General features: G+C 64.3%; 1 protein-coding gene across 4 annotated transcripts in view; it reads left to right on the top strand.

The window, feature by feature from the left end:
• The window catches only part of NACC2 (NACC family member 2), a 39,856-nt gene extending 31,115 nt beyond the window's left edge, over nt 1-8,741 (top strand). For all 4 annotated transcript variants that reach the window (XM_036306952.1, XM_036306951.1, XM_036306954.1 and 1 more), the window contains 4 exons: nt 5,436-5,600; nt 6,686-6,791; nt 7,031-7,128; nt 7,753-8,741. In XM_036306952.1, coding sequence (XP_036162845.1) covers nt 5,436-5,600; nt 6,686-6,791; nt 7,031-7,128; nt 7,753-8,249 — 866 coding nt within the window. In that variant the 3' untranslated portion in view covers nt 8,250-8,741. The remainder of the gene's footprint in view (nt 1-5,435; nt 5,601-6,685; nt 6,792-7,030; nt 7,129-7,752) is intronic.
• The last annotated feature ends 18,555 nt before the right edge of the window (nt 8,742-27,296 follow it).

The raw sequence follows: 27,296 nt of genomic DNA, 5'->3' as shown, positions 1-27,296 counted from the left end.
CGGAGGTTGCGCCTTTCGGCTGGGATTCTACTGGGTCTGTCTCCGCGTGTCGTGGGGAGGCACCCGATACCCGCCTGGCTGGCTGAGGGCGAGGCTGCCTTTGATTGTTCCGTGCGGGGACCTGTGACCTCTGCTGGGTAGAGTTACTGCTTTTCCTTTGCTGCACCGTCCGGCAGGGCTCACCCACCCTCCCTTCTGCGCTTATCAGTTGGCCGTCCCCCACCCCCACTTCTTTTGTTGTTAATTCTCACCCAAGGGTATTTTTCCATTGATTGTTAGAGAGAGTGGGGGAGAGAGGGAGAGACAGAGAGACATCGTGTGAGAGACACACACCGATGGGTTGCCTCCTGCACGCGCCCCAACCCGGCCCAGGCCTGGGAGGAGTCTGCAACCGAGGCACGTGCCTTTGAGCAGAATCGAACCCGGGACCTTTCGGTGTGCAGGCCGACGCTCTATCCACTGAGCCACACCAGCCAGGCCCCCTACTATTTTTTTATTCCTTCATTTGTCTCTATTACTTACTTTGTGTTAATATAGAGGCTCCTGTTCTAAAGTGTGTTTCAAATTCAACAAAGTAGTCCCGGGGCAGACCTCCTGTCCCCAGCTCTGGTGGTGGTGGGATGGGGGGGCTGGGGGGTGGGGGTGCTGAGGAGTCAGGATCTCTGTGCAGTTTGCTTACTGCCGCTGGGGTGCCCTGTGTAGTGCTCAGAGCTGAGCATTTGCACGTTTCATAATCATGAGTTCAGCCCGGCCGGCGTGGCTCAGTGGGTGAACGTCGACCTATGAATGGGGGCTCAGGGTTCAAGTCCTGGTCAGGGCACAGGCCTGGGTTGCGGGCTTGATCCCCAGTGTGGGGCGTACAGGAGGCAACTGATCTATGATTCTCATCATTGATGTTTCTGTCTCTCTCTCTCTCTCTCCCTTCCTCTCTGAAATCTGTGTATAAATTTATATTTATATTTAAGTGAAAGCAAACAAGGATGTGCAGCAGAAGCTGATGTGGCCAGAGCGCCTGCAGGCCTGACTGTGGCCTTCACGGTGGACGCGCCGACCTAGTCACAGACTGGGTGGTGCCGTAATGGTGGGGTTTGCGGCCTCCCCGCCCCCCTTTCTGCACGGAGACTTGCCAGGGGCTCCCCACCAGCCCCCCTTTTCTGCACGTCCTGTCCGAGAACCAGCCCCTGGGTTGTTTTCCCTCTTGCATAAACTTCCACGTGCCGTCATCTCACTTTGCTTCTTTCTTTGAGTTCAGTGTGCTCTTTCCTTGGGTTTCGAGGTCCTTTACAACATTCACGTGTGGGGCTGTCCGCCTCCGGGCGGCACGGCTGGTTCTGCAGCCCGCGCCCTGGGTCTGATGGCTCTCGCCCTGTGCTGTGTCGTCCCAGCAGCTGCACCTGTACCTCCCAAGCAGGGGGACCCTGGGCACCTGCCGTAGGCCGTCTGTCTCAGCCAGGAGGGGGCGGGGGGGCGGCGGGCGGGGAGCTGGTGTTTGTACACATGCCTTTGGGATCTGTTTCCACCTTCGTTTTCCCTCCTTCCTGGCCTCCCAGCCCGACGTTGTGAGCTTCTACCCGACAGACCGTATTTCGTTGGCTCTGAGTGCGTTTTGTCCCGCGTTGTAGCGTCCTCAGAGGGGGTGCGTCTCAGGACCGCCGGGTGTCACTCTCACATGGGTGGCGTCTCTGTCTCTGGCACCTGACTTCCACGCTGAGTGCCCTGTGGTCGCAGCGTAGACTCGCACCCCATCGTTTTAAAAAAATACGTTTTCATTGATTTTTAGCGAAAGAGTCATCGATCCCCTGCTCTTGCCTCCTGCACGCCCCCTGCTAGGGATGGAGCCTGCGACCCAGGCACGTGCGCTGACCAGGAATCGATCCAGCGACAACCTCCTGGTTCATAGGTTGACGCCCAACCACTGAGCCACACCAGCTGGGCAGGTCTTTGGCTCGTTTTAAACCTGGGCTGCTCCTTTTCTTACCGTTGGGTTTTGAGAGTCCTCTGTGAGGTATTTCGATGCAAGTCCTTTGTAAGACCTGTGACTGGCGAGTCCTTCCTCCAGCCCACACCCAGCTGGCTTTCCATCAGTCCCGGACAGGAGCTGTTCATTGCGATCAGCCGTGTAGCCATTAGTTGCTGATGGGGTGCCTTTAGCCATGTCTGCGCTTTTAGCTGAACCCAAGATCGCAAAATTGTCTCCTGTTTCTTTCGAGGAGTTTTACCAGTTTGTGTCTTAGGTTCAGGTCTGCGATGGTTGTGGTTGTGCGAGGGGAGGCTGAGACGGGGCGTCTCTGTGTGACCAGGCGCTCCCCTCCGTGGAGAGCCGGGTGCGCCTGTCGCCGATCCGCCAGGCGTGTTCGTGTGGCCTGTTTCTGGGCCGCGAACTGCCTCCAGTTGGTGTGAGTCAGCACCTTTCTCTCCGCCCCGTTTCACATGGCATTTTTCTGTGTAATTAAGGACTGGGGCCGCGGCTCTCAGCCTTCTGGCCCTCTACATGCAGCTCCTCATGTGGTGACCCCCAACCATAACATTATTTTCGTGGCTGCTTCATAACGGTCATGTTGCTACTGTGATGAATCGTCATGTAAATATCTGAGATGCAGGATGGTCTGGATGCAGGATGGTCTGGGGCGACCCCTGTGAAAGGGTCGTTCGACCGCCAGAGGGGTCGCGACCCACAGGTTGAGAACCGCTGGACTAGGGGGTCAGCTTCCTACTTCTGCCATTCCAACAAGAGGCAGATACTTCTGTGGGGGGGGCACCCCCCGTCCCTGCCCGGCTCCAAAGCGGGGGCTGCCGGGGCTGCCCGGGGTCTCACCTGGTGGTTCCCCAGACGCTGTGAACGTGTTTTTCTTTTTTGTGGTAAAATACACGTCACAGTGACCATCTTACCTTTTTTTTTGAATTCTTACCCAAGAATATGTTTTTATTGTTTTGTTTTGCTTTTTTAGGGGGGGGGGGGAGAGAGAGAGAGAGAGAGAGAGAGAGAGAGAGAGAGAGAAACATTGATGTGAGAGAGAAGCATCAATTGCCTCCCGTACTCACCCCGACCAGGGATCAAACCTGCAACCTAGGTATGTGCCCTGCCTGGGAATTGAACCCACAACCGTTTGACATTCGGGACGATGCTCTAACCAGCTGAGCCACCAGCCAGGGCATCCTACTCATATTTTAAAAATAGATTTTTATTAATTTGAGAGAGGAAGGGAGAGGGAGAGAGACACATCAATGATGAGAATCATTGATTGGCTGCCCCCTGCACGCCCGCACTGGGGACCGCACCTGAAACCCAGGCTTGTGCCCTGACCGGGAGTCGACCTGTGACCTCCTGGTTCCTAGTTCAATGCTCAGCCCCGGAGCCAGGCCGGCCGGGCCACCCTACGCCTTTCTGAGCTCACGGCTCAGCGGCGTCGGGCACCTCCAGGCTGCCGTGCCGCCGCCGCCGCCATCTCAGGACTTTCTCATCGTCCCAAACAAACTGCCCCACTGAACACTCATGCCTCCCCCTGAGCCCTCCCCACCCTCCCCCACCGTCCACTTCCTGTGTCTGTGGATCTGAGTCCTCCAGGGGCCTCGTCCGAGTGGGATCCACACAGGACTGTCCTCCTCAGGATGCTGCCCCAGGTCCTGTCTTCCTCACTGGCCGACGCAGCAGGTCACAGGGTCACCGAGGCCGGACAGCAGGGCCCAAGGCACACGGGGACCTTCCGAACCCACCGGAGCCCTGAGGGCCACCCAGGTGTCCCATGACCACACCTGCGTTTTCTTGGCCGTGTGACTGTGCCCACTCGTGAGGCGGCTGCTGTTGGTCCTGCCGGAACCCACCTCCCACCTCAAGAGCAACCACTCACCTCCAGCGACAGCTCATTGCCTCTCAGGTGCCTCCCGCCCGTGTCCTGGGCCCCATGTTTGGAGCCCACGCCCCGGAGGCCCCGGGGCTGCTGGCTGAAGTGGGGCCGTGGGTGGTGAGGGCCGCAGCCCCGCTCAGGAGCCGGTCCTCAGTGGCAGGAGGCCACTGGGCCCCTGCTCTGGGGACCTCGGTGTCCTGGGCGGAGTGTCTGCAGCGGCCACGCCCCCGCCCGCCAGAGGCGGCCCCCCCTCGCCACCCACCCAGAGGCCACAGGGACACGGCCGCCCATCACCACCTGGGCACAAGCTCCCCGATTTCCAGAGCCCAGTTGTAGCGGGGAGGAATCGGAGCACCTCTCCAGATGCACCCCCTGGGGGCTGGGTATTTTTAGCTGGCGTGGCACTGGCACGTGCCCAGCAGGAACAGCGAGCAGAGCACTCGCCTGCTCTGGATCTGACGTCTCTGGCTCTTGGGGGCTGCGCTGGGGGCCGGCTGGGCACAAGGCGTGCTGTTTAGAGAAAGCGCAGGACGGAGCAGCAGACCCAGGGCTCTGTAAACGCTGTGGGCGCCAGGCTGCCTGTCTGCTGTGCCATCCTCGCGGCTGCGGGGGGTGGCGGGGGCAGGAATTGTTGTAAATGCCGTGGGGTTTTCCTGCACCCCAAGTGCCCGGGGCATTCCGGGTATGGAAGATTCTCTATTGCTCTCGGCTGATCCCCACCAACCCGCTGTGTCCCCCCCACATGCCTCATGGGGAATGCCCCCGGACTCCGCCCTCATCTGTGTGGGCCGAGGTCTGCTAACTGGGGGATCCCTTCTCTCCTCCTGGAATTGGGCCGCAGCTGGACTGGCCGGTGCCTCCCTACAAGGGTCTGAGCCAAGGACATGGGGGGAGCAGTGGCCTGGGGCCCCTGGGTGGGGATTCGGGGCAGCTTCAGACCTGGTGGGGCGGGGCCCTCTGTATTCAGTGTTGGCACCACCCTGCCTGGCCCTCCCCCCTCATCTCCTGGCCCTGGGGCAGCAGTGGGCGTAGTGGGTGCCCAGCAAGTGCCCTGTAGACCTGCCTCCTTGAGCTCCCACCCGGCCACCATCCCCCCACTGTAGCTCAGGGATCCCTAACTGCACCCCACTCCCTCCCCCGTGGTGCCTGTCAGGAACATTCGCAGCTGCTGCATCTGCCCACCTGTCATTCTGGCTGGCAAGTGCTTAGCAGACACGATGGAGCCGCCTCTCGCCAGGTTAGGATGTTGCTTCCTCCGGGAGGTGCCACTCATGGAGGGGCGGTGCCCCCACCTGTGGGCCCTGCCTGAGCCTTTGCTGGTCGATGCTCTCAGGAGCCCCCTGGGCCTCGGCAACTTATTCTGGGGCACACACGGCGCAGCGGGCATCCCTCACCTGCCTTCCTCCACCCACTTGCTTATTCTGGTCTTCCCTGCAGACGGCAGGGTCCGCCAGGCTGGGCGGGTAGGGAGGGTGCAGAGTCGGGCACAGGAGCTCCGCCAGGCCTGGGCGGGGAGGGCAGGCTCTTCCGCCCTCCGTCCCTGCCCAGGCTGCTCCTGGGGACCCCTGACCGCGGGTTCTGTGCCCACAGTGCCAGAGAAGCCCGAGCCAGTGCCGCTGGAGAGCCGCTCCTGTGTCCTCATCCGCCGTGACCTGGTGGCCCTGCCCGCCAGCCTCATCAGCCAGATCGGGTACCGCTGCCACCCCAAGCTCTACTCAGAGGGCGACCCTGGCGAGAAGCTGGAGCTGGTGGCAGGTGAGGCGCCCCCTGGCCCGTGGGTGCGATGCCCGCTGACCCCTTCCTTCAGAGCCAGGAAGGGTCCTCATCGCCATCCGTCAGAGGGAAAGACAGAGCATCTCCTCTTCCTCTAATTTCCTGGCAGAAGAATGTGCCGTTGAGGGGGGTTAGTCCGTTGCATTAACTTAGCATTTTAATCGGATCTCCTGGGCTGGGCTGGCTTCTGATTGGCAGGGGCGGATTGCAGCCATGATGGTGGTGCAATTTAGGTCCAAGAGAACCAAGTCGAACACAGTTTGGAATCCGCTACCCAGACCCCCGACCCCCAGAGTGCACCCCGACCCCCAGAGTGCCCCCTGACCTCCCCAGAGTGCCCCCTGACCCCCCAGAGGGCCCCCCGACCCCCAGAGTGCACCCCTGACCCCCAGAGTGCCCCTTGCCATGTCTGCAGGGTGAGGTCCGGTGCTCTGAGCCAGTCAGAAGCCCATCAGGGCCGTGTCTTTGTCAGAATATTTATCTTTTATTTTTTTTATTGATTTCAGAGAGGAAGGGAGAGGGAGAGAGAGGGAGAAACATTCATGATGAGAGAGAATCATGGATCGGCTGCCTCCTGCATGCCCCACATTGGGGACCAAGCCCACAACCAGGGCCTGTGCCCTTGACCGGAACCGAACCCGGAACCTCCTGGTTCCTAGGTCGACGCTCACCCCTGAGCCAGGCCGGCCCGGCAGTATTTATCTTTTCAGGGGGATTTGCTCTTAGGCTGTCAGGCTCTTCGGGGGAAGACGATGCTGATGGCATGGCGCCCTCGCTGGTGACATGCCGCCCTTCCAGGGTCCTCTGCCCTCACCCACCTCGGGCGTCAGCATCTCTCGGGGCCAAGCCAGGGAGTTCCCTCGGGGCTGGGAGGGTAGCCAGGGACCGCCCTTGAGGAGTCACCGAGGCCGCCTCCCAGGTGACAGGGCCTCAGGGCCCTGGGGCCCCAGACCTGGGCCGGTCCTGCTCGCAGAGCTCAGGAGGCCCCCACTGCCCGCCCCCCGCTACCCCCGTCCCCCCCCACCCCCGCTGTGCCGGGCGGCGGCCTCACTGTGTGTCTGGCGCAGGCTCGGGCGTCTGCATCACGCGGGGCCAGCTCATGAACTGCCACCTGTGCGCGGGCGTGAAGCACAAGGTGCTGCTGCGCAGGCTGCTCGCCACCTTCTTTGACAGGTAGGTGCTCCCGCTGCGCCCTGAGCCGCCAGCCCCACCTTCCTGACCTCACCCTGAGCACTGAGCACGCAGAGGATGGGGGGGCCCGAGGGCGGGGGGCGGGGACCCTCCCAAAGTGAGGAGCCGCCTCTCCCCCAGGGCTGCTCCCCACTGTCCCCCACCCCTGGGGTGAGCACAGTCCCTGGGAGGCCAGGTGTCCCAAGCGGCCCAGCCTCACTCCTCCTCCCTTCCTCTGCCAGGAACACGCTGGCCAACAGCTGTGGCACCGGCATCCGCTCCTCCACCAGCGACCCCAGCCGCAAGCCGCTGGACAGCCGGGTCCTCAACGCTGTGAAACGTAAGGGCCCGGGGCCCGCAGGGGACGGGGCTCCGGAGGGGTGGCCGCCCCGGGTCAGTTGGGGTCGGGGGAGGAAGAAGGACGGCTCCCGGGAGCCGGGTCCCCAGGTGTGAGGAGTGCAGCTGCGGGACCTTTAACACGTGACATGGGTCTGAGTTTCCCTTTTGAACAAAACCCTTTCCTGACACGGGAGGTTATTTTGAGTCTTTGCCATCTGCTCGTCGGCTCTGCCTCCCACTCCTGGGCGCGTGGGGCGGAGCCCGGCCACGGGTGCAGACGCCGCCCCGCACCCGTCTGGGAGGAGCGCCCGTGCCAGGCGGGCCACATGCCAGGGTGCGTCCTCCTGAGGCCGTGGGCGCAGGTCACTGTCACAGTTTCCTGCTTAAACAGCATCTGTTGTTTCAGAGCAGAGGGGCCTGTGCAGTCGGTAGAGTGTGGGTGCGGCCGCTGCAGAGGCGGCGGCTGGGAGTCCGAGAGCAGCAGCCCCTCACGCCCGCCCCCCGTCCCCCCAGTGAGGGCAGCCCCTCACGCCCGCCCCCCGTCCCCCCAGTGAGGGCAGCCCCTCACGCCCGCCCCCCCCAGTGAGGGCAGCCCCTCACGCCCGCCCCCCCCCCGTCCCCCCAGTGTACTGCCAGAACTTCGCGCCCAGCTTCAAGGAGAGCGAGATGAACGTGATCGCGGCGGACATGTGCACCAACGCCCGCCGCGTTCGGAAGCGCTGGCTGCCCAAGATCAAGTCCATGCTGCCCGAGGGCGTGGAGATGTACCGCACGGTCATGGGCTCCTCCGCCGGCGTGGCCCTGGACCCCGAGTTCCCGGCCGCGGCTGCGCAGGTGTTCGAGCAGCGGCTGTACGCGGAGCGGCGGGGCGACGCGGCCGCCATCGTGGCCCTGAGAACTGACGCCGTGAACGTCGACCTGGGCGCCCCGGCCAACCCCCCCTTCGAGGCCGGAGAGGAGGCGGAGGGGGCCGGCTCCGTCATCCAGGAGGTGGCCGCGCCCGAGCCGCTGCCCCCCGACGGCCAGAGCCCCCCGCAGCCCTTCGAGCAGGGTGGCCCCGGCTCCCGGCCCCCGACGCCCGCGGCCCGGAGGCCGGACGGCGCCTACCCGGGGACTCTGTAGGGGCCGGGCGCCGGGGACAGGACGTCCTAGCTGCTTGCATGCGTTACTAATACGAACAATGTGATCGAGCCACTCACCTACTGAACGGCTGTTGCCTGAAAACAATGTGATTTCTGTTCTGCTTGTATTTAAGGTTCATGAAGGGGACAGATGCACTCGGGACACTGTAAGCAAGTAGGCCCCTGGCTGCCGCCCCGACGGCCGGCCCCTTGATACGCGCGGTCGGTCTCCACGTGTAGCTTCACCCCCTTCTCAGACGGGACCTGCCCGAACCCCACCCCTTCCTGCCCCTCTGCCAGGACGAAGCCAGGGACCCGCCCGCCCTCTTGCGGCTGGGCCCCCCAGGGCCAGACGCCTTGTGTTTCCTTCCTCCTGCGACGGGGTCAGGCCGGCCTGGCCCGAGTGCGTGTGGGAGGGTGACAAGCCGTGATGGGCCTTGCTGTCCCGGGAGAGGAGAAAGGGCTCCTGGCTGGACCTGGGCTCGCCCCAATGCCCGCCCCCCCCCCCCCCCCCGCACCTGGGCCCCTCTGGCTCCTGCCTGGCTGCCCGCTGGCCTGTGGGGTGGGGCCGCCCCCCGGGTGCCGGCCCTCGGCCTTGTTAGGATTCTGGGGGGGGGGGGGGGTCTGAAGTCAGCTCTTCCATACACGACTTGGGAACTTTCAGACCCAGAAGAGCAGACAGTGAGGGAGGACGGGGTGTCCCTGTCCCCGTCCTCTGTGGCCTGGGGGCGGGCCCTCTGTACACCGTGTCCCCCCCAGGCCAGGGTTTACGCACCTCCCGCTGGGGGCAGGCGGCCCCCGGACGGGCAGCCAGAGTGTGTGCTGAGGGGGAGGCCACTCAGGGGCCAGCCTGCAGGTGGGGGCCTGCTTGGTGAGGCAGGAGCCAGGCTGGGGAGCGTGGGACCCCCGTGCTGTGCTCCGACCCTTGGGGGTGCCCCACGCTGAGGCTGCGGGGGTGGGCAGTGAGCATGGGCCGAGCAGGCAGGTGGCAGGGCGCCCGGACAGCAGGTGCGGAGGCTCAGGGGCACGGGGAGGGCGGCGAGGAGGGGCCCATGGGGTCGGTGTGCTTGAGTCTGCGACGTTCCCTCTGCAGTTTAGTTGCTGGTTTGGGGAAGGAACAGGGCTCCTGCGGCCGCTCACCAGGGCCTCCGTGTCCGGTCCAGGGGCTGCCTTCCTCCCAGGTCCCGGCAGCGCTGCCAGGTGCCCTGTCCCGGCTCCGCCTCCCCGGCCCCTCCACCGTGTGTGACTCAGGACCCAAAAGCCAAGGCCCCCCAGCGCCGGGCCACACGGGGCCCCAGGGTGGGGCGGCCTGGGGTGGGGGGAGCTCCTTCCAAGGCTGCACGAAGCCCCCCAGCCCCCAGCCCTGCCACATGTGTGCCTGGCCTCCAGAGAGATCTGACAGCTTCCGGAAGGGGTGGGCACCTGGGGGGCGGGACCCTGGGTGGGCAGCCACCCGGAGCTGAGCTCAGTCCCTCCACCACTGTCCCACCTAAAGGGGCTGCGGCTCTGGGGGCTTCAGACCAGTCACCTGGCCTCTGCTCCCCCTCCCACCCGCCCAGCCCATGAGGGACCAGACTTGCGTCCTCCTGGAACAGAGAGGAGGCCGTACCCTCGGCACCTCAGGTGGACTCGGCCCTGTAGGTGGTGGGTGAGGCTGACCCCCCATCTTCCCCTGGAGTTTCCTTGATTTGCTCCCCCACCCAAATTTGCACTTTAATTTGACCCTCCCTGGGGACCCTCGGGCCCACCTGTCCCGGCTGTGGACAGAGGGCTCCCTCTGTCTCCCTCTCTCTCCTCCACCCCAAAGCGGGCACGGCCGCCCGCCCAGGGCCAGGAAGGGAGGGTGCGCTGGCCGGCGGTGGCCACACAGAGAAGGCCTGGCCGCGGCTCAGGCCAGCACAATGTCCGTGACCTCTGCCCCTGAATTGTTTATCGTCCGTCTGCTTTGTTGTTCTGGGTGAGGAAGGCCCCGTGCAGGTGGAACTTGAATCATTCAATGTGAATGGGTCTGAGCTCTCCCGGCCCCAGCCCCGGGCGGCCAGGCCGAGCGTTTTGCACTAGTGTCCCGCGGTGGGCGTGGGTCCAGAGTGGTGGCCGGTGGGCGTGGCTGATGATTGTATGTGCTGGCGCCCCCGCCCCGAGCGTTCCTGGGGGGCATGGCCTGGCTCGCGGGGCCTTCCAGAGTGCCTTAGCACCTTTGATCCTTTCCCTGTGACCACACCTGCCTCCCCTCCTCTGTTTACACGACGACTCATTCCTGTCCTGTCGGCTGACCCTGACCCCCACCCTGTAGACGGAGAGACAAGCCACTCAGTATCTGTGAGAAGCTGCGCCTTCACCCCTGAGCTTGACTGTTAGCGACACGCATCTGCCACGCGTCTGTCAGTGAGTCCTAGCGGCACCTCGAGGAGGAGCGGGCACTGATGTGTGTCGCCGGTGCGGCGGCCGCGGGCCTGGGGTCCGGCCGCGCCCCACCCTCCTGCAGGAGGCGGCTGGGGTGGTGGAGGGAAAGGTCCCTGGGTCCCACGGGAGGGACCGGCAATGGGACCGATACTGTGAGTGCGGTGGGGCCCGCCCGGCCGGCTGCCTCGGTACTTGAATTCTGTCTTGTGTTCTGCACTGTGTCTGGCCTCGGCCAGAGTTCTCTGTGGTCACTAACTGTGCATTGGATCCTGTTGTCTTACTTGCCCTGACTGTGGATGCCGCCGCGGGCGTGAGGCGGGGAGAGCCCTTGGGGGGAGCCTGCGGCCCTTCCCGGGCTCCCGGGCTCCGGGGCGGGTGACCCACGGGTGGGTGGCCGGGCAGGGCTCCTGAGCCTGGTGGGCTTCTCCTTCAGGAAAGTTCCTTCTGTGTTTGTGTTGAGAGCTGGGAGGGAGACGGGAGGCTGGGGTCCCTGGGAGGGACTCTGGGGTGCGGCCCTGGCCTGTCCCCAGCGGGTGGCAGGATTGGCCCAGGGCCGGCCTCCCGGCAGTGGCTGCTGAGATTCCCCTTCGACGGGTGATTTTTATGGCAATGTCTTGCCATAGGGAAAGGCCGATTACCCACAAACCACCTGAAAACTAGGAGAAAGCCTGTTGCCTCGGCCACAGTACCCCCCCCCCCCCCCCGCAGAACGGGGGTGCAGGTGCCCTGAGCTCTAACTGCTGCTGCCGGACCCGGCCCCGGCCGCCTCCACACGGCACCCCCACATGGCACCCCCACACGGCACCGGGGACCGAGGCCGCGAGGGCTTGTGCACGCTGTTTCTAACCTGGCAAAGGTTTTGGGCTGTTTGTTTGTTTGTTGTGTTTCTTTGGGGAAAAAAACCTGAAAAGGAAAGTTATGCAGAATCTAAAGATTCGGATCGGACCACCTGCTCAAACTCTGATCAGTCGCTTCCTTGTTCGCGTTTTGCACATGACTGTAATTTTTATGTCCACAGAAGCCAAAACTCGCAATACTATTTTTAGCAGAAAAAAAAAGAACTCAGTGTAAAATCGTATAAATATTTTTGACTTGAATCTTTGGATGACACTGGGTGCAAACAGACCCTCCATCCTCCGGACGGGATGTTTGGGGCAAAGACTTTTCCCGGGAGCCGGTGGCTGTGAGGCTGGTGTGGGGTGTGGGACGCTGCAGCTCTGACCGTTAACCGCCAGTAACCAGGCTCGCAGGCTGTGCTGGAGGCGGCGGCTGCACGGAGGCACCACTGCGCTCGCCCCGGCCTCAGACGCTTTTTTTTTTTTTTTTTTTTTTTTTAAGAAGGAGGAAACCTTGGTCCTCGCTGCGCCAGGCTCCGGGCTGTCGCTTCTTAGCCGTGGCTGACGCTGTACCAATAACTCAACCCACAGACACGCCCGCCGGCAACCACCCAGCCGGGCTCCTGGTGTGCCCAGAGCCACTCCGTAGAGTGGACGTTCGTGACAGACAGACAGAAGGACATGACTGGTCATTGTAAAGCGCTTTGTAAAGTTCACATTTACAGAATAATAAAGTCAGTTCAAACCCGCGTGGCCTGGGCTTTGCTTGGACGGGTGGGTTGAGGGGGGACGTGGAGTAGCTGGGAGGGGGCTGGGGTGCCAGGGGCAGAGTGTCCAGCTGTCCCGAGCTGCCCTCAGGCCCCGGGAGCCCCGGTGAGGGGAGGCTCACTGTCCTCTGTCCACACCTGGCCGCTCTCCTTTCCCACCACGTCTTCTGGGGGCAGGGGCTGCCGGGCAGGGTGGCCTGGGGGTCAGGGGCTGCGTGAGGGCCTCCCTTTCTTCCTTTTTAAAATCCTCACCCGAGGATATTTTCCATTGACTTTGGGGGAGAGTGGAAGCGAGAGGGGAAGACAGAGAGAAACATCGATGTGAGAGAAACACATCGATGGGTTGCCTCCTGCACGAACCCCCACCAGAGCCTGGGCTGGGGAGGAGCCTCAAACCAAGGTATGTGCCCTTGACCGGAACCAAACCCAGGACCCTTCAGTCCACAGGCCAACGCTCTATCCACTAAGCCACACTGGCTGAGGCTCATTTTCTTCTCTGCAAACTGGAAGAGCCACCTCACCTGGCTCACCTACCTGGCTCACCTGCCTGCCTCCCATGCCCAACCTCCTGCTGGGTCAGGCCTGCCCCCGGGTGGACCAAGGGGGAACTGCAGGTGGGTGAGCAGGTCACCTGGCCCTGCGAGCCCTGGAGCCAGGCGTGGACTCCACCTCCCAGCTGCCGAGGAAGTGTCCCTCTGCAGGCGGAGTGGGGTTCTGGGGTTCAGGCCTGGCCCCTCTCCTCTGCTGGAGCCACGGGGTCTGCCTGAGCTCCCCCTGGGCCCTGGCGGCCACACCTGGCATCGGGGTGTTCGGTGGGTGTGGTCGCTGGCCCTGCATTTGCCTCCCACAGTGGACACCTGCCAGCAGGGCCTCACTCCCTCTGTCCCGGGAGGGTCTGGTCCAGAGGGGCCACCCCCACCTGGCCTCTCCCCCTTTCTTGGGCCTCGCAGCTCCCGGTCTGCGAGCTGGGATTCACGCTGCTTGTTTCGGGGGCAGACTCTGGCGCTGCTTTGTGGGGCTGTCCCCAGGTGAGGGGTCCCCTGGGAGCACGGAGCAGGCACGGGTCTCAAATGGATGGACATGGTCACGAGAAGGGCCTCTCGCCACCGAGAGGGGACTCTGCATCAACGGGTGCTGGTCTGGGGCCGCCCTGAGCCACCCCTCCCCCAGGAGGCCCAGGAAGCCTGTCTCCCCCCCTCCCCCCGCCCCTGCCAGCTCCCCACCCCCTAGCTTACCCCCCCCCCCCTCGCATCCACTCAGCCGGGTGCAAGCCCCTCCCCTCAGGCCTCGAAGCCGGTGGACGGGGTGGCTTCCGGGTCACCCCCCTGGGCCCGTGGAGACACCAGCCTCTGGGCCATGGACAATCAGGAAGGCCCCTCACAAGTCCCCACCGGGCAAGCTTGGCCCCTCTGCGGTCAGGGCAGCTGAGGCCCACGGTGTGTGGGGGTGGGGCGGGTATGTGGGGCGTCTTGGGCAAAACCCAGGCCTCCTGGGTCTGGGAGCGGAGCGGCCCCTGCCCTGTGCTCCAAGCTCCCCGCCCCTGCAGCCTCCGCAGACACTGGCTGAAGCTTCAGAACCTGCCCTGGCCCTCGGTCCTCGAGCCCGGCCTCCCCTCCCCCAGTCCTTTGTGCTGCTCTGGGAGGAGGGTGCTGGGTCAGCAGGACCCAGAGCCCTTTGTCCTCCCTCCGGGCCTTGGCATGGCGGCCCCCCTCCTCGCCCGCCTCGTGGGTGAAAATGAAGGCCCCACTCTCCACCATAGGACCATGGGCCAGGGCGGGATGGGGACCCCCAATCCGGAGGTACTGTGGGGCAGAAAGAGGTCCCTCAGGCTCAGGGCTGGGCTGCAGGGTCCTGGGGCTGCAGAGAGGAGCGGGGTGCAGGTGCTGGGCCTGTCTCTCCACCGCCAACTCAGTGCCCTGCTTCAGCCCCCGTCCACCCCAGGGGAATGACCACCCCGCTCTGGGTCCAAAGTGGGGCGCCAAGGTGGGACCCCTCCCGACGGCCACAGCTGGTGGAGGGGCTCTGGGCAGAGCAGCAGGTCGGCTGCCTGGCGGCTGGGGCAAAGCAGACCTCAGGGACCTGCTGCCCAAACGCCCAGATGAGCCGGCGCCCCCCAGCCCTGCTGGAGGCCCCTGATGGGTACAGACGTAATCGGGACGAGAGCTCGGAGGCCCAGCTGCATCCAGTCGGCAGGGAGGCCCACGGTGCCCGAGGCTCGGCCAGGTGATTGGGCTTCTGGGCTCGCAGGGCAGAGGCGGCTGCAGGCCTCGCTGGAACGGAAACCAATCTGATTAGGGAGCAGTCATCACCGTGAGAACCGGTGGATCCCGGCAGAAGCCGGCTCCGCAGAAAACAACACGGAAAACTTTCTGAGGAGATGCCTGCGGGGAGGGGCTCCCGGGGGCGGGGGCTCAAGGAGGAGGGGCCGGGCCACCCACACAGCACCCCACGGACTCTGTGTTATTCCCTGCGTGGCCTTGGCGCGTGCTGAGCTCCTCTGGGCCTCAGTTTCCTCCTCCATAGAATGGGGTCATACAGGTGCCGCCCTCGGCATTTGGGGGCCTGGGAGGGGCCGTGTTTACAAAGACACGCTGGTGCGCGGTGCATAGAGCACAGCTGGCGAGTGCGGGCCAAATCCCACCTCGATGCTCCGTCCTCCGTGCTGGGAGCAGGAATGTGGTGAGTCTGGACCCTCAGGCCTCACGGGCACACAGGTTGGCTCTGCTCTGCTGCCTCCTCCCCCCGGTCCCTCCGGCAGAGCCTGGGCCGGGCCCTGGGTGGGGAGGGCTCCCTGGGTGGGCCCGGCACCTGCGAGAAGCCGAGTTGCTGTCCCCAGTTCTGTGTCCAGGGCCCAGGGTGGGAGCACTGGGGGCCCCAGGCACCACGATGATGCGTGGGGCACCCTGGCCGTGTCGAGTGCGGGAGGCGGCAGAGGGTCTGTGGGAGCGGTGGGCTGTGGTCAGGGGTCAAGGAAAGGCTTCCTGCGAGGGCCCCGCATGGGCGCTGAAGGACGCCTGGGCAAGGACAGGCCTCTGCGCCGGCCGGAGAGGGCCCCCCCCCCTCCCCGGCTCTGGGCTTGGGCACCCCAGGAGGACAGCTGTGGGCGTCGTCCCGGCCGCGCCTCCTGCGCTGCTGAGTCACGTGCTCCGTGCATTTGTGTTCGGAGAGCGGGGCAGATGGTGGTGCAGTAACACTTTAAATTAAGGGTTCTAAGCGCACATTAAATTCAGACTTAATAAGACAGTTGCTGTATGGAAATTAGGGACCCACCGATGACTCCTCACGTGTGAGGTCCAATCCCCTCCGAGTTCCTGGAACGGCTTTTGTGTGAGCGCTCGGAGGGGCGAGGCGGGCTCCCAGCTCAGCCTGGCGGGACCGTCCGTGTCCGGGGCCTCACGGCAGGGCCATCCTGGCCGAGGCCATGGCTTCGTCCGGCGGCTGCCGGCCCCGCTTGTGGATGAGGACACAGGGCGCCAGGAGGAAGGCACCGCCTCTCCCTCCATGCCCCCTCCATGCCCTCCCCGCACTGGAGCCTCCTGGGTTCTCCTGAGGTGCCCTCACTACTCCCACAGGCACGGGGGCGGGGGGCTCACTCAGGGAGACGGAGGCACCCGTCCCTCCCTCGGTGGGAGACGGGGGCAGCGGGCACCACCATACAGCGCGATGGGGCTTCCACAGAGAGCAGTGCCAGCAGACACGGGGCCAAGCAGCGTTTGCCCACATTTCTTCGCAGGCGAGGGTGCCCAGCGCTACCCAGCCTGGCAGCCGCCTGGGAGGGCAGGTTGAGAAGAAACCCCTCAGAGGGGTCACGGCCTGACCCCTGATCTGTCCCAGGGCCCAGCGCTGACCATCCCAGAAGTGGGGGGGGGCGCCCCAGGCAGAGGGCGGGGGAGGGGAGCTCCCACCGTTGCTCTCTTCTCTGCTCACTTCTGTGTAACAGGGTTGCAGCAGGGGAAGCTGTCGCCCGCAGTCGGCAAACACCCCTTCCCGCTCCTGCCGCCGCCTGCCAAGTGCCTCCACCAGCTTGGCTCCCAGGCCTCGCACAAGCTGCCGGCTGGCGCAGGCTCCTCGAGGCCTCCCCTGAGCGGCTGGGAGGCTGTCCCCAAGCGCCCCGCCTGTCCCAGCCTCTCACCCCCTCGCCCCCTCCCAGGACACTGCAAGCCCCGGGGCCCCAGGAGGGATCGGGACACCCTCCCACCCCCTCGGGCCTGGCGGGCAGCTTTGGAGGAATCAGACCTGGGTGGCTGGAGCATTGGGGAGCACTGAGGAGCCCCAGGAGGGAGCAGTGCCTCAGAGCCTGGGGGCCAGGCCACCTCTCAAGGTCAGCACGGGGCTGTGCCCAAGACGCCACCGCTGTTGGGGGTCACCAGTCCCTTCAGGAAGGGCATCAGCACCACTGGGCTGGCCCCTTGGGCCTGAGGTCCTGGCTCAGTCAGACCCCGTCAGACCCTGGGGCCAGGGCAGGGCAGCCCCGGGGGGCCCAGAGTTCCCTGCAGCCCAGACCACAGCTGGTTCTGCACCCGTCTCCCGGGCCCTTGGCTGGAGCAGGGGGAGGTTTAGCCCCCACCCCCACCGGGAGCCCCCAGGCCTGGTGCCTGGAGCCCCCACCTCCAGGCTGCTCCCTGCTTGGCCTTCAGGACTGGGCTGCACAATTTAAAATTAACAATTGTGCCGTCTCCTCTCATGGCCTCATAATTAAGCGTCTCTTCCCAATTATTGTCAGAGAGTGATTTGTTCTCTGGAAAAAAACTCAACCTGCTTCAGGCGGGGCCCGAGAGGGGGGCCGGCTCCCCTGTGGGCCTGCGAGGCCCTCTGCCCGGCTCTTTGCAGACACCCGAGGGCTGGGAGGTGGTCCCCGACCTTTCTGTCCGTGTGTAGGGGTTGCCAGGCAGGGCTCAGTGACACAATGTGGATGGTTCCTGGGTGCTGTGCCCCCCACAAGCGCACACACGCACACACACACACATACACGCGCACACATGCACACGCATGCACACACATGCACATACACACGCACACACGCACACACACACGCACGCGGCACATTAGATTCCCTGGCTGCTCTCAGGGCTGGGGAAGAGCCTACCGGGGGGTCTTTGGGCCGGTTTAGTCTTGGTTCTTCCGCTAGGAACCCCAGTTTCTCCACCCACAGAAAAGGGGTGATACCCTGCCCCCTCCCCTGCCTCCTGGGGGGACAGAGGACGGCGTGCTGGGGCCTGCAGGGGTCTGAGCCCGCTGGGCCCACGGTCCACGGCTCCACGCTGGGCGGAGCTGTTGAGGGTGGTGGGGGGGGCTGTGCGGCCCCGTCCCGCCTCTGCAGGTGGCGCCCGGGAGAGGACGCGCCCTTTCCCCTCGAACGTTTGAAAAGTTAGGGTCAGACGTGCACAGAGAGATCTTTGCGAGGGAGGGACAGTGGGAAATAATGAGCCACGCAGGGCATTTGGTCAAACATAATCTCTAAGCAGAACTGGCTGTGAAGCTTTGGCTACAAGCCGCTTCCTGCAGAAGCAGTTAGACGCGGCCCAAGGTGAGCGCTTACTCCCACGCTCACTTCGCTCCGGGTGGCGAGGCAGGCCCCTGACCGTGCGGCGTGACCTCCACGGGCAACACCACCCAGACGCTCATGGACACGGGCGGGACGGCCCAGCACAGGGCTCACCCGGCATCCAGGCCGGCAGGGACCGGGGCCTGGGCTCTGGGGCGGACGGCATCCAGGCTGGGGAGGGACGGAGGCGGCGTGGACGGCACAGACCTCCTGGGACTGCGTGTCCGGCAGATGCAGGGGAGGGCCCAGTGGAAGGGGAGGCTCTGTCCGGGGTGGGGCAGAAGGCAGGGCTGTCTGGAGCGGGGTCAGAGGCTTTGAGGTGAGGAGTCAGACACAGGCCCCGATGAAGAGGACAGCCCGGGGCTCAGGGAGTGCAGATGGGGGACGGGCCTGCTCCTGCTGGGACCTGGGCGAGTTCTCTGGGCCTGGGAGAGGGGCCGCCCCGGTGGGGTGAGCACGCCGTGGGCCCCTCCTGGGGCCTCTCTGACAGGGCCTGGGTCGGGGCGGGCACTGGGCTGGTGCCTCTCCTAGACCTTGGCCCCTTGAATTGCTCGACCCTGTTCGACCACTTTTCAAGGTTTGCTTTTTACAATAGATATACATATATATATATTATTGATTTCAGAGAGGAAGGGAGAGGGAGAGAGTTATAGAAACATCAATGATGAGAGAGAACCATTGGTCGGCCGCTCCTGCACGCCCCACACCGGGGACCGAGCCTGCAACCTGGGCCTGTGCCCTGACCGGGAATCGAACCCAGAACCCTTCAGTCAGCAGGCCGACGCTCTATCCACTGAGCCACACCAGCCAGGGCTGTTCACCCACTTTTGTTGGGAGCTCTGGTGCCCGCCTTCCCAGGAGGCCCCTGAGCACCGGGGAAGCGGCTATGAACGGCCATCATGGGACCACAGGACCTGAGCTCCTGCCTCCTCTGACCCTCCGTCTCTGTCCCTCCGTCTGTCTCCTCCAGGCCAGTCTGCTTCTCAGCCACCAGACTTGGGGTAACCCCCCCGCCCCCCTGAAGCCTGGAGACACTAACTCAACTCCAGGTGAGGAAACCGCACGGGGCCAGGGGCTCTTTGCCCCTCTTGTCTCCCTCTCCTTCCACCTGGAGGTCAGCCTGCAGCCCCCCGTGGGGTCCGACCCCCTCCGGGGCCTGCTTCCTCGGGCCCAGGTCGCTCCTGCCCAGCTGCCCAGCAGGGTGGCTCAGGGTCCTGGCACACTCCCACGGCCCCTCCTCCCTCCAGGGCAGGTAGGGAGGCCACGGGGGGTGCGGCAAGCGACCCCCATATCTTCTGTGGCCTCCACCAACGAGGCTCCAGTGGAGCTGAGACAGGCCCAGCCTCACACCTATAACTTTAAATTAAAAACCCATGCGTGCTCATGGGCTCCCCCCGCGGCCCGCGCTCAGCCCCGTAAAGACGATATTATGGTACAAGCCATTATGCGCCGCGCTGCCTATATATACATTTCTAAATGGCTCGGCAAACAGCAGCCTGCTTACGGGCAGGGCCGGGAGCCGGTTCATTTGGGGTAACAAATGGCCCTTGATTTGATTTTAAATGCAATGACAGCCGAATTTATTTCTTATTTAATCACTTCCCCGCGCTGCTGCGAGCGGGCGATATTAAACTGCAGCAGCCGCTCCCGCGTCCGCGCGAGGCGGGCGCGTAGATTATATTTATGGGGCCGAGCGAGATCGCCGTGCGGAGCGCGGGACCCGAATGGGCGTTCTGTCATTTGTACAGTAGCTTATATCATGGCCGCCTCCCGCTCCCAGTGTCTCAGTAATAAACACGCAGGCAGCGTGGGTCTCTCTGCATTACAGACAAACCGTCTTGATTCCGTAGTAAATATTGCTATTAATCCCGAGTCGTCCGCGGGCTCGCGCGGATGAAGTGGGCCGTCCTGGGCTCCGTCCACGGGCGGCCAGACTCCTCGCCAGGCCCTGAGGACGCACAGTGGTGGGGCACGTGCTGGGGCCCTGGGCGTCCACTCGGGGGGTGCAGACAGCAGCCTCCCAGCTCCCGCTGTGTGTGAGGGGCGGGTGACTGGTCTGGGGTTCCAATGGCTCGGGGGCATCCCAAGGCGGCCAGTCAGTGGCGGTGGTGGGAGGGGCAGGAGATGGTGCCCGATGCCCAGAACCCCGGTTCATACTCCACGCGGCCGAGGCAGCATCCGCCATTCCCTCCAACACCCAGGCCCCTTCCTGTCCAGGCCACCACCCCTTCTCCTCCCAACCTGCCCTGGGGGTGACAAGGCCCTCCCCCCAGAGCTGCTCACTTGGGGGCTTCCCAATCCCCACCCCGGAGCCTCCCTACAGAGGGGACCCACTGACGCTGCGTTCAGGGCCCCTGCAAGCCGGTGGTCGGGGACCACCCCTGCCAGGCTGAGTCTGTGGCCCCGGACAAGCCCCACCCCTTGTCCTCACGCCACCTTCAGGCCTGGCTCCGACCCCAGGCCCTGGAAGCTCCGCAGGGAGGTGCTGGAGGGGCAGTCTGAGGAGGCCTCCTGGAGGAGGGGCCGTGGGGAAGGCCCTGTGTCCCTGTGAGGAGGCGGGAAGGAGCCAGCCTGGACGTGAGGGGGCTGGGAACGCGGAGGAGGGCAGGTGGAAGGGGCAGGTGCCGGCTCAGAGCTGGCGTGGCCGCCAGGGAGGGTGCCACGGGCTCCCCGTGCTGGCTGCTGGTGGACAGCCACGGACACGCCAGGGGACGGCCACCCACTGAGCTCTGCTGGACACTCAGTGGCAGGTGTCCCCTGAGAGGCGGAGAGGGGGCAGAGCCAGCATCACACCCGAGTCGGGCCGGAGGCCAGGACCGGCTGGACCGAGGATGGGGGGTGACCACGGCCCAGTCCCGCCTGGCGGGCCGCGGGGCCAGGCTGATGCCCTGGGCTCCTGCACCCCAGCCTAGGGTGGGCGGGACCCGTCTTCATTGCTTCCTTCGCCTGCAGGCCAGAGGTCCGGGGCCTGGGCTGGGACAGTGTGTCTGGGGGGGCCGTGCCGGCAAACCGGCTGCTGCGGCTACAAGTGCCCTGGGAGGAGGAGGGGGCGGCAGCCGCCTGGCCGGGCCCCAGGGAACACCGTGTTCCCACCACCTCCTTGGCAGGGGCCCGATCTGAATGCGGGGCCTGTGCCAGGCCCAGGGCCGGTCCAGCGATGCCAGGCTGGGGGAGGGGTGCGCGGGTGGGGGAGGGGAGGCTGTGAGCTCCCCAGCGCCCCCCCTTAGTCCCGTGGCCTGGGGAGGTCCCCCCAGAGCAGAATCGGCAGGATGAGGGGCCCCTCAGAATCCCCCTCCCCCCCCCCCGAGAGTTCTGATCTTGCTGGTGGGGGGTGCAAGGGGGAGCCGGTTAATTTCTAGAAGCCGCCCAACGGGCAGCACCCCATCTCTGTGCCTCTGTTTTTCCGAGTCAGTTGGCCTCGTGCCCCAGGTGGGAGAGGTGACCACGTGAGAGACGGCAGGGCACAGCCCGGTGCTGCCTGCACTCTGCTCCCCCAGGGCCTCCCCCACTGGCCAGGTGGCCCCAGAGACTGGACACCCCGGGGCAGGAGGGCTGAATGGCCTGGGCACTCATCCTGCCTCCACTCCCCGATGGCCACGGCCGTGGGACCAGGAGGGACCCTCCGTCCTCCCCCACGAAACAGGATGGACGCCTGGCTCCGGGCTGATGGGCTCCTGTGAGCTGGCTGCACTCTCAGCCCAAGGAGAAGGGAAGACGGCTGAGGCACGTGCTCCCTCGGGGCTAGGGGGAGGGCTCCAGGCAGCCTGGGTGCCCGAAATGTACCAGGTCCCAGGGTCCGGAGGGGTCGGGCGGGGCCTGGAGGCCCTGGAGAGGGACCGTGGCAGGAAGAGCAGCGCCTGGGCTGAGCCAGCGACCGCCATGTGTGGACACACGTCAGCCACGGTGGATCCGAGGGTCCAGGACAGCCCCCCTGTGGTGTCTGGGCGTGCACACCTCCTTGAAGGTGGGCACCCTCCTGGGAACTGCCTGGATGAGGTGGTCAATGAAAACCTGGTTGAAAATGTCTTGGGGGGGCCTGGCTTGGGGTGGCTCGGTGGTTGAGCATCGACCTATGAACCAGGAGGTCACAGTTCGATTCCCGTTCAGGGCACAGGCCCGGGTTGTGGGCTCGATCCCCAGTGTGAGGCGTGCAGGAGGCAGTCGAGCAATGATTCTCTCATGACTGATGTTTCTCTCTCTCTCCCTCTCCCCTCCTCTCTCTGAAATCAATAAAAACATATTTAAACAACATCTACATAGTTACATACTCTCCTGGGGTGTCGGGTAAGACGTCCCCTTGGGCAAGTCATGGCCTCCTGACTGGACCTGAACCCAGGGCCTGTGTGGGTCCCCTCAGCCCCGGCCCCCAGGCCCCTGTCCCCCACCCTCCCTGTGTCCAAGCCCCTGCAGCTGCAGGACCGGATGCACAGGTGGGAGGCACCTGGCCGGAGGAGGGGCCTCGTCTCGGACACGAGGGTCCCGCAGGCCTGGGGTGGAGACCTGGCGATCGAGGGGCGCGTGGGTCTGGCGCTCCAGGAGGACGGGCGTTTGGAGGGAGGGCGGCTGGAATACCCACATTTTAACCCGTCACCATGTGGAGAGTTTTGTTATGAAAAACACCAGAAAGCCATTAATGTAAATCATGAAATATTCAGCAAGGAAGTCGCTTAAATGTCTCGTGTTCCCAGAACCGGTGCCGGAGGCTTCCTGCATCAGGCGCCCGAGCATCAGCTCTTTGGTGCATCTCCAGGGCCATTAGCTCAAGCTGGGCATGAGGTCATCGCCTCGGACGGGCCTCGCGCAGGGCGGGTGACGGGGTGGGTGACAGAGGCCTCCGCGCGGCCACCGCCTCCCTCCCCTGTCGCTGCCTCGACTCCCGCCGGCTGCCCCGACGGTTCCAGCTCCCGCCGATGGCCGGGCTCCTGGCCCCATGTGCTGTCTCCAGGGAACGGCAGGTGGGTGGGGGCCACTGCCCGTCTCAGGGCCTCCCTGCTCGTCAGCCACCCGTGTGAGCGATCTCCACATGCCAGGCCGCCTCAACCCGCCACCTTCCCGCCAGCCACCGCAGTGCCCGTGCTGCCTGGTCTCGTGGTCTCACTGGGCTTCTCCTGACTCCTCTGTCGCCTCGTCCTGACAGTCGAAGGTCGTGTGGCCAGTGAGCGTCCAGGGGAGGACTCGGACCCACACCCCTGGGATCTCACCCCCCACCTGCCCTCCCTGAACAAACACACGATAACACAAAACGCGACAGCGCTGGGCGCAAAAGAAGATGGGGCCGTGGCCGGTGTGGCTCAGTGGCTAGAGCATCGGGTTGCGGACTGAAGGGTCCTGTGTCGGATTCCGGTCAGCGGCACACACCTTGGCTGCAGGCTCCTCCCCAGCCCAGGCCCTGGTCGGGCGCATGCAGGAGGCAACCCATCGATGTGTTTCTCTCACATGGATGTTGCTCTCTGTCCTTCCCTGTCTCATCCATTCTCTCTAACAATCAATGGAAAATAGCCTCGGGTGAGGATTAACCACAAAAACAGAAGCTGGGGACAGCCCGTGGGACCCTACCATCAAACACACTGAGAACATCTGTCAGGGAGGATGCGGAGAAACTGGGGTGCTCGGGCCGCGATGGGGGGAGGAGAGCCATGTGGCGGTCCCCGAAATATTGAACATAGAATGGGCACGGGACCCAGGAACCCCACTTCTGAGTACACCCCCCCGAGAACTGAAAGTGGGTCTTGAGGCGACACTCACACAGCCACGCCCACAGCGTGAGCCACAAAGCCAAACGCGCAAACACCCCGTGTCCCCTGACAGGAACGGGGGACAAATGCAGCCTCTGCACGCGAGGGCGTGCTCGCCAGCCTGAGCCGGGGGACGTCGGGGCGCGGCCACACCAGGAGCGACGCGCAGACGTCGTGCCGAGTGGAAGACACAGTCACACGGGACCGTCCGGTGGGATCCCACTCGGGGGAGGACCCTGGAGGAGTCAGACCCACGGACAGGAAGGAGGGGGGGAGGCTGGGGGAGTGGGGGTGCCTAGTGGGGCAGAGCCAGTGTGGGACGATGGAGGGTCCTGGAGAGGGGACGGTGGCCGTGCAGCAGTGTGGACGTCCGAGATGCCGCTGAGCCGTGCGCTGGGCGTGGTTCCGTTGGTCGCTTTCGTGTTACGGATGTTGCACCACAATCTCCTTTTGTTATTCCTCACCCGAGGGTATTTTTTCCATTGCTTTTTCGGAGGGAGTGGGAGGGAGGGAGGGAGGGGGGGGGAGAGAGAAACATCGATGTGAGGGAGACACATCACGAGGCTGCCTCCCGCCTACGCCGCGACCGGGGGTGGGGGCGAGCCGGCAGCCCAGGTGCACGCCCTGGACCGGGCATTGAACCCAAGACGCGTGGTGAGCGGCGGACACGCATCACTGAGCAGCGCTGGCCAGGCCAGCACCTCACGTTCAGACATAAAATGGAAAAGCAGACGAGCAGGTGAAGAGTGGGGGCCGGAGGAGAGGTTGGAGGGAGGAGCCGGGGCGGCCAGGTGCCGGCTGGTGTTTCAGCACCTCGGAGAGAGGCGGCCGCACCTGCCGCAGGCGGAACCTCTGGGCGGGCGGCCCTGCGCAGGCCGGGCTGGCCCTTCTTCCTCTTCTTCCTCTTTTTTAAAATATGTTTTTATTGATTTCAGAAGGGAAGGGAGAGGGAGAGAGAGAGAAACATCGATGATGAGCGAGAATCATGGACCGGCCGCCTCCTGCACGCTCCCTGCTGGGGATCGAGCCCACAACCCGGGCACGTGCCCTGACCAAGAATCGAACCCTGACCTCCTGGTTCATAAGTCGACGCTCAACCACTGAGGCACACCGGCCAGGCTCTCGGGGCTTCTTTTTTAAAAAATGTATTGCCCTGACCGGTGTGGCTCAGTGGGTGGAGCGTCGGCCTGCAGACTGAAGGGTCCCGGGTTCGATTCCGGTCAAGGGCATGTGCCTTGGTTGCGGGCACATCCCTGGTGGGGGGTGTGCAGGAGGCAGCTGACGATGTTTCTCTCTCATCGATGTTTCTAACTCTCTATCCCTCTCCCTTCCTCTCTGTAAAAAATCAATAAAATATATTTTTAAAAATGTATTGAATTGATTGGTTAATAAAATTATAAAACTCTGGGCTTCTTCACGCCCCCCACAGACACTGGGTCATTCCTACCCAGGCAGGGCCGCAGGTGAGGCAGCCAGGGAGGGGAGGCCGGGGGCCCCCCCCTGGTGCTCCCCTGTCCGAGACCCCCTTACATTCTCACCTGGGGTGGGGTGGCCCCGGCTCCCGGGATAGCTCCTTGTTCTCGTCACAGGGAAGCAAGGGGGCGCTCTGGCATTTAGGGGGGCAGGCCTCGTGCATGAGCCAGCTCTGCCCCCTGAGACCCTCCGGAAAGGGCTGGCGTTGTCCCTGTGACAACTCGCTTCAAGCTGCACAGATGCCATTTCAGCGGGGAGCACGCTGCCCCGAATCCAGGCCTCAGAAGGCCCGGCCCCTGGGACTGTCCTCACGGCCACCCAGAGAAGGTTAGGGACCTCGTGGCAGGAAAACTCCTCTGGTCCTGGACCAGCCATTTCCTCCCGGGCCACCAATGGCTCCGTGTGCCCGCCGCGGTCGCCTGGTCGCCGACCGGCACGCTCTTCCCATGCTGGGTGCGCTGGCGAGGGGGAGGGCAGGCTGGCTGAGTGCTCGGAAGGGCCTGACCGCAGAGAGCGACTGGTCAGTCCCGTCCCGGCCACTGGGCTGCCACACTGCGGCTGCCAGCAGAGGGCACTGTGGGCCCCTGGACACCAAATCCCGTCTTCACCAGGTGAGGAGGGACGACGGGATTCCCTGGCAGATGCACATCGATGCAGATGAGCCTGTGTCACTCCCTCCAGTTTTCATTCATTCATTCATTCATTCATTCAGTCAGTCAGTCAGTGAGTCAAGACGACCGGAAACCTGGCAGCTGCCTGCTCTCCCTCGTGCCCCTTATTAGGGGCTGGGGTGCAGAATAAACCTGTCATGGAGGATGAAGGGGCTCTGACCCCTGTCCCCATGGCCTGATCTGGGGGCACTAAGAGGACCCCAAACTCAAGCCCGGCGAGGGGCGGTGGGGTGGGCTCAGCGGGGGGTACAGGAGATGGGGGGGCTCGTGCTGCGGTGGTGAGACTGTGGCCCAGCCCACGGAGGGGCTGCCCAGAAGCAGGAGCCAGGGCGGACCTGCTCAGAGCCTGAGGCGCCCAGGCTGGGCAGGGCACACGGGCTGCCCACTCCGCAGGGTTCCGTTCCCCACAGGCCAGGGCAGGAAGGCCTGGCCCCCCACCCGGGCCCCCAGGGCTGGGCTGGCTCTCCTGGGAATGGTCTGGCTGACTAGGAAAGTCACCGCGTCCCGTTATTTGGGGGCCTGGAAAATTCCTACGCCTGACAGCAAACTTAAACATGAAATAACAAGTCTGTTCTCTTATGAAGCAGATTGCGACGCCGGAATATTCATGAGCCGGGGCTTGGCGGGAAGTGGCAGCGGCCGGAAGACGATCATTTGGTTAAGTCGGCAGCGGAGGAATTTAGGGAAATGGACCTGTCACTCCGAGGAAATGGGTGATTAATACTTTCCTGTTTGCGGGGCCTGAGCGGGCGCATTTAATGTAATAATTCATTAACCTTGGGGCCAGGCGTTTCCCGGGTTCCGGGGGCCTGGCTCCTCCGTGGCCCAGCCCCACACGTGTGGCCGCACTGACCTCCCCTGGAGCCTGGAGGAGGGTTGGGAGCTGGAGGGAGGCTTGCCTGCTGAGGGCACAGGCCCACACCCCACACTAGCAAATACCCGGGACCTCAGTCAGGGGGTGATAGGGTGGCCCCCAAACTCACCTGCACGGGAACTCACGATGACTTTATGTGGAAATCAGGTCTCTGCAGGTGTGGTTAATTAAGGGTCTCAAGGTGAGGTCACCTGGATTAGGGTGGCCCTCAATCCGATGGCTGGAAGAGGGGAGGACAGGGGGAGACGGGGCAGGCTGAGTGACACCGAGGGTCCTGGTGACACCAGGGGCTGGGAGAGGCCATGGACAGACCCTCCCTTCCAGCCTCCCAGGGACCCAGCCCTGCAGACACCTGGCTCTCGGGCCTTTGCGTGCAGACCCAGGAGGGAGTGAATTCCTGCTGCTTGGTGCCCCCTGGTCTGTGAGACTCTTCCCGCTGCCCCAGGACCCTCCCCATTTGGTGACCCTCGGAAGGGGTGCTGGGGCCAGGAGAGGGGAGGTGGGGGGAGGACGTGGGGCCAGGCCCCGGCAGTGGGCCTGATGCTGGCTTTTGCTGGGAACAGGATAAGTGACCAGACACTGCCCCTCCTCTCTCTGGGTTTGGGGTTCCCCCCGAAGGGGGTGGTGGGGCTGCTTCCTCTTGTTGGAATGCACCCCCAAACTGCCCCACCTCCACCCTCTTGATGCCTGGTGGGCTCCTGGCCATCCTTCACTGCCCAGTTCCATGACCTCCCCTCGGGGTGC

The sequence above is a fragment of the Myotis myotis genome, unplaced genomic scaffold (assembly GCF_014108235.1).
Source record: "Myotis myotis isolate mMyoMyo1 unplaced genomic scaffold, mMyoMyo1.p scaffold_m19_p_44, whole genome shotgun sequence".
Lineage (NCBI taxonomy): Eukaryota > Metazoa > Chordata > Mammalia > Chiroptera > Vespertilionidae > Myotis > Myotis myotis.
Note: the sequence above shows the minus strand (reverse complement) of the source record. Positions and strands in the feature narration are given on the sequence as shown.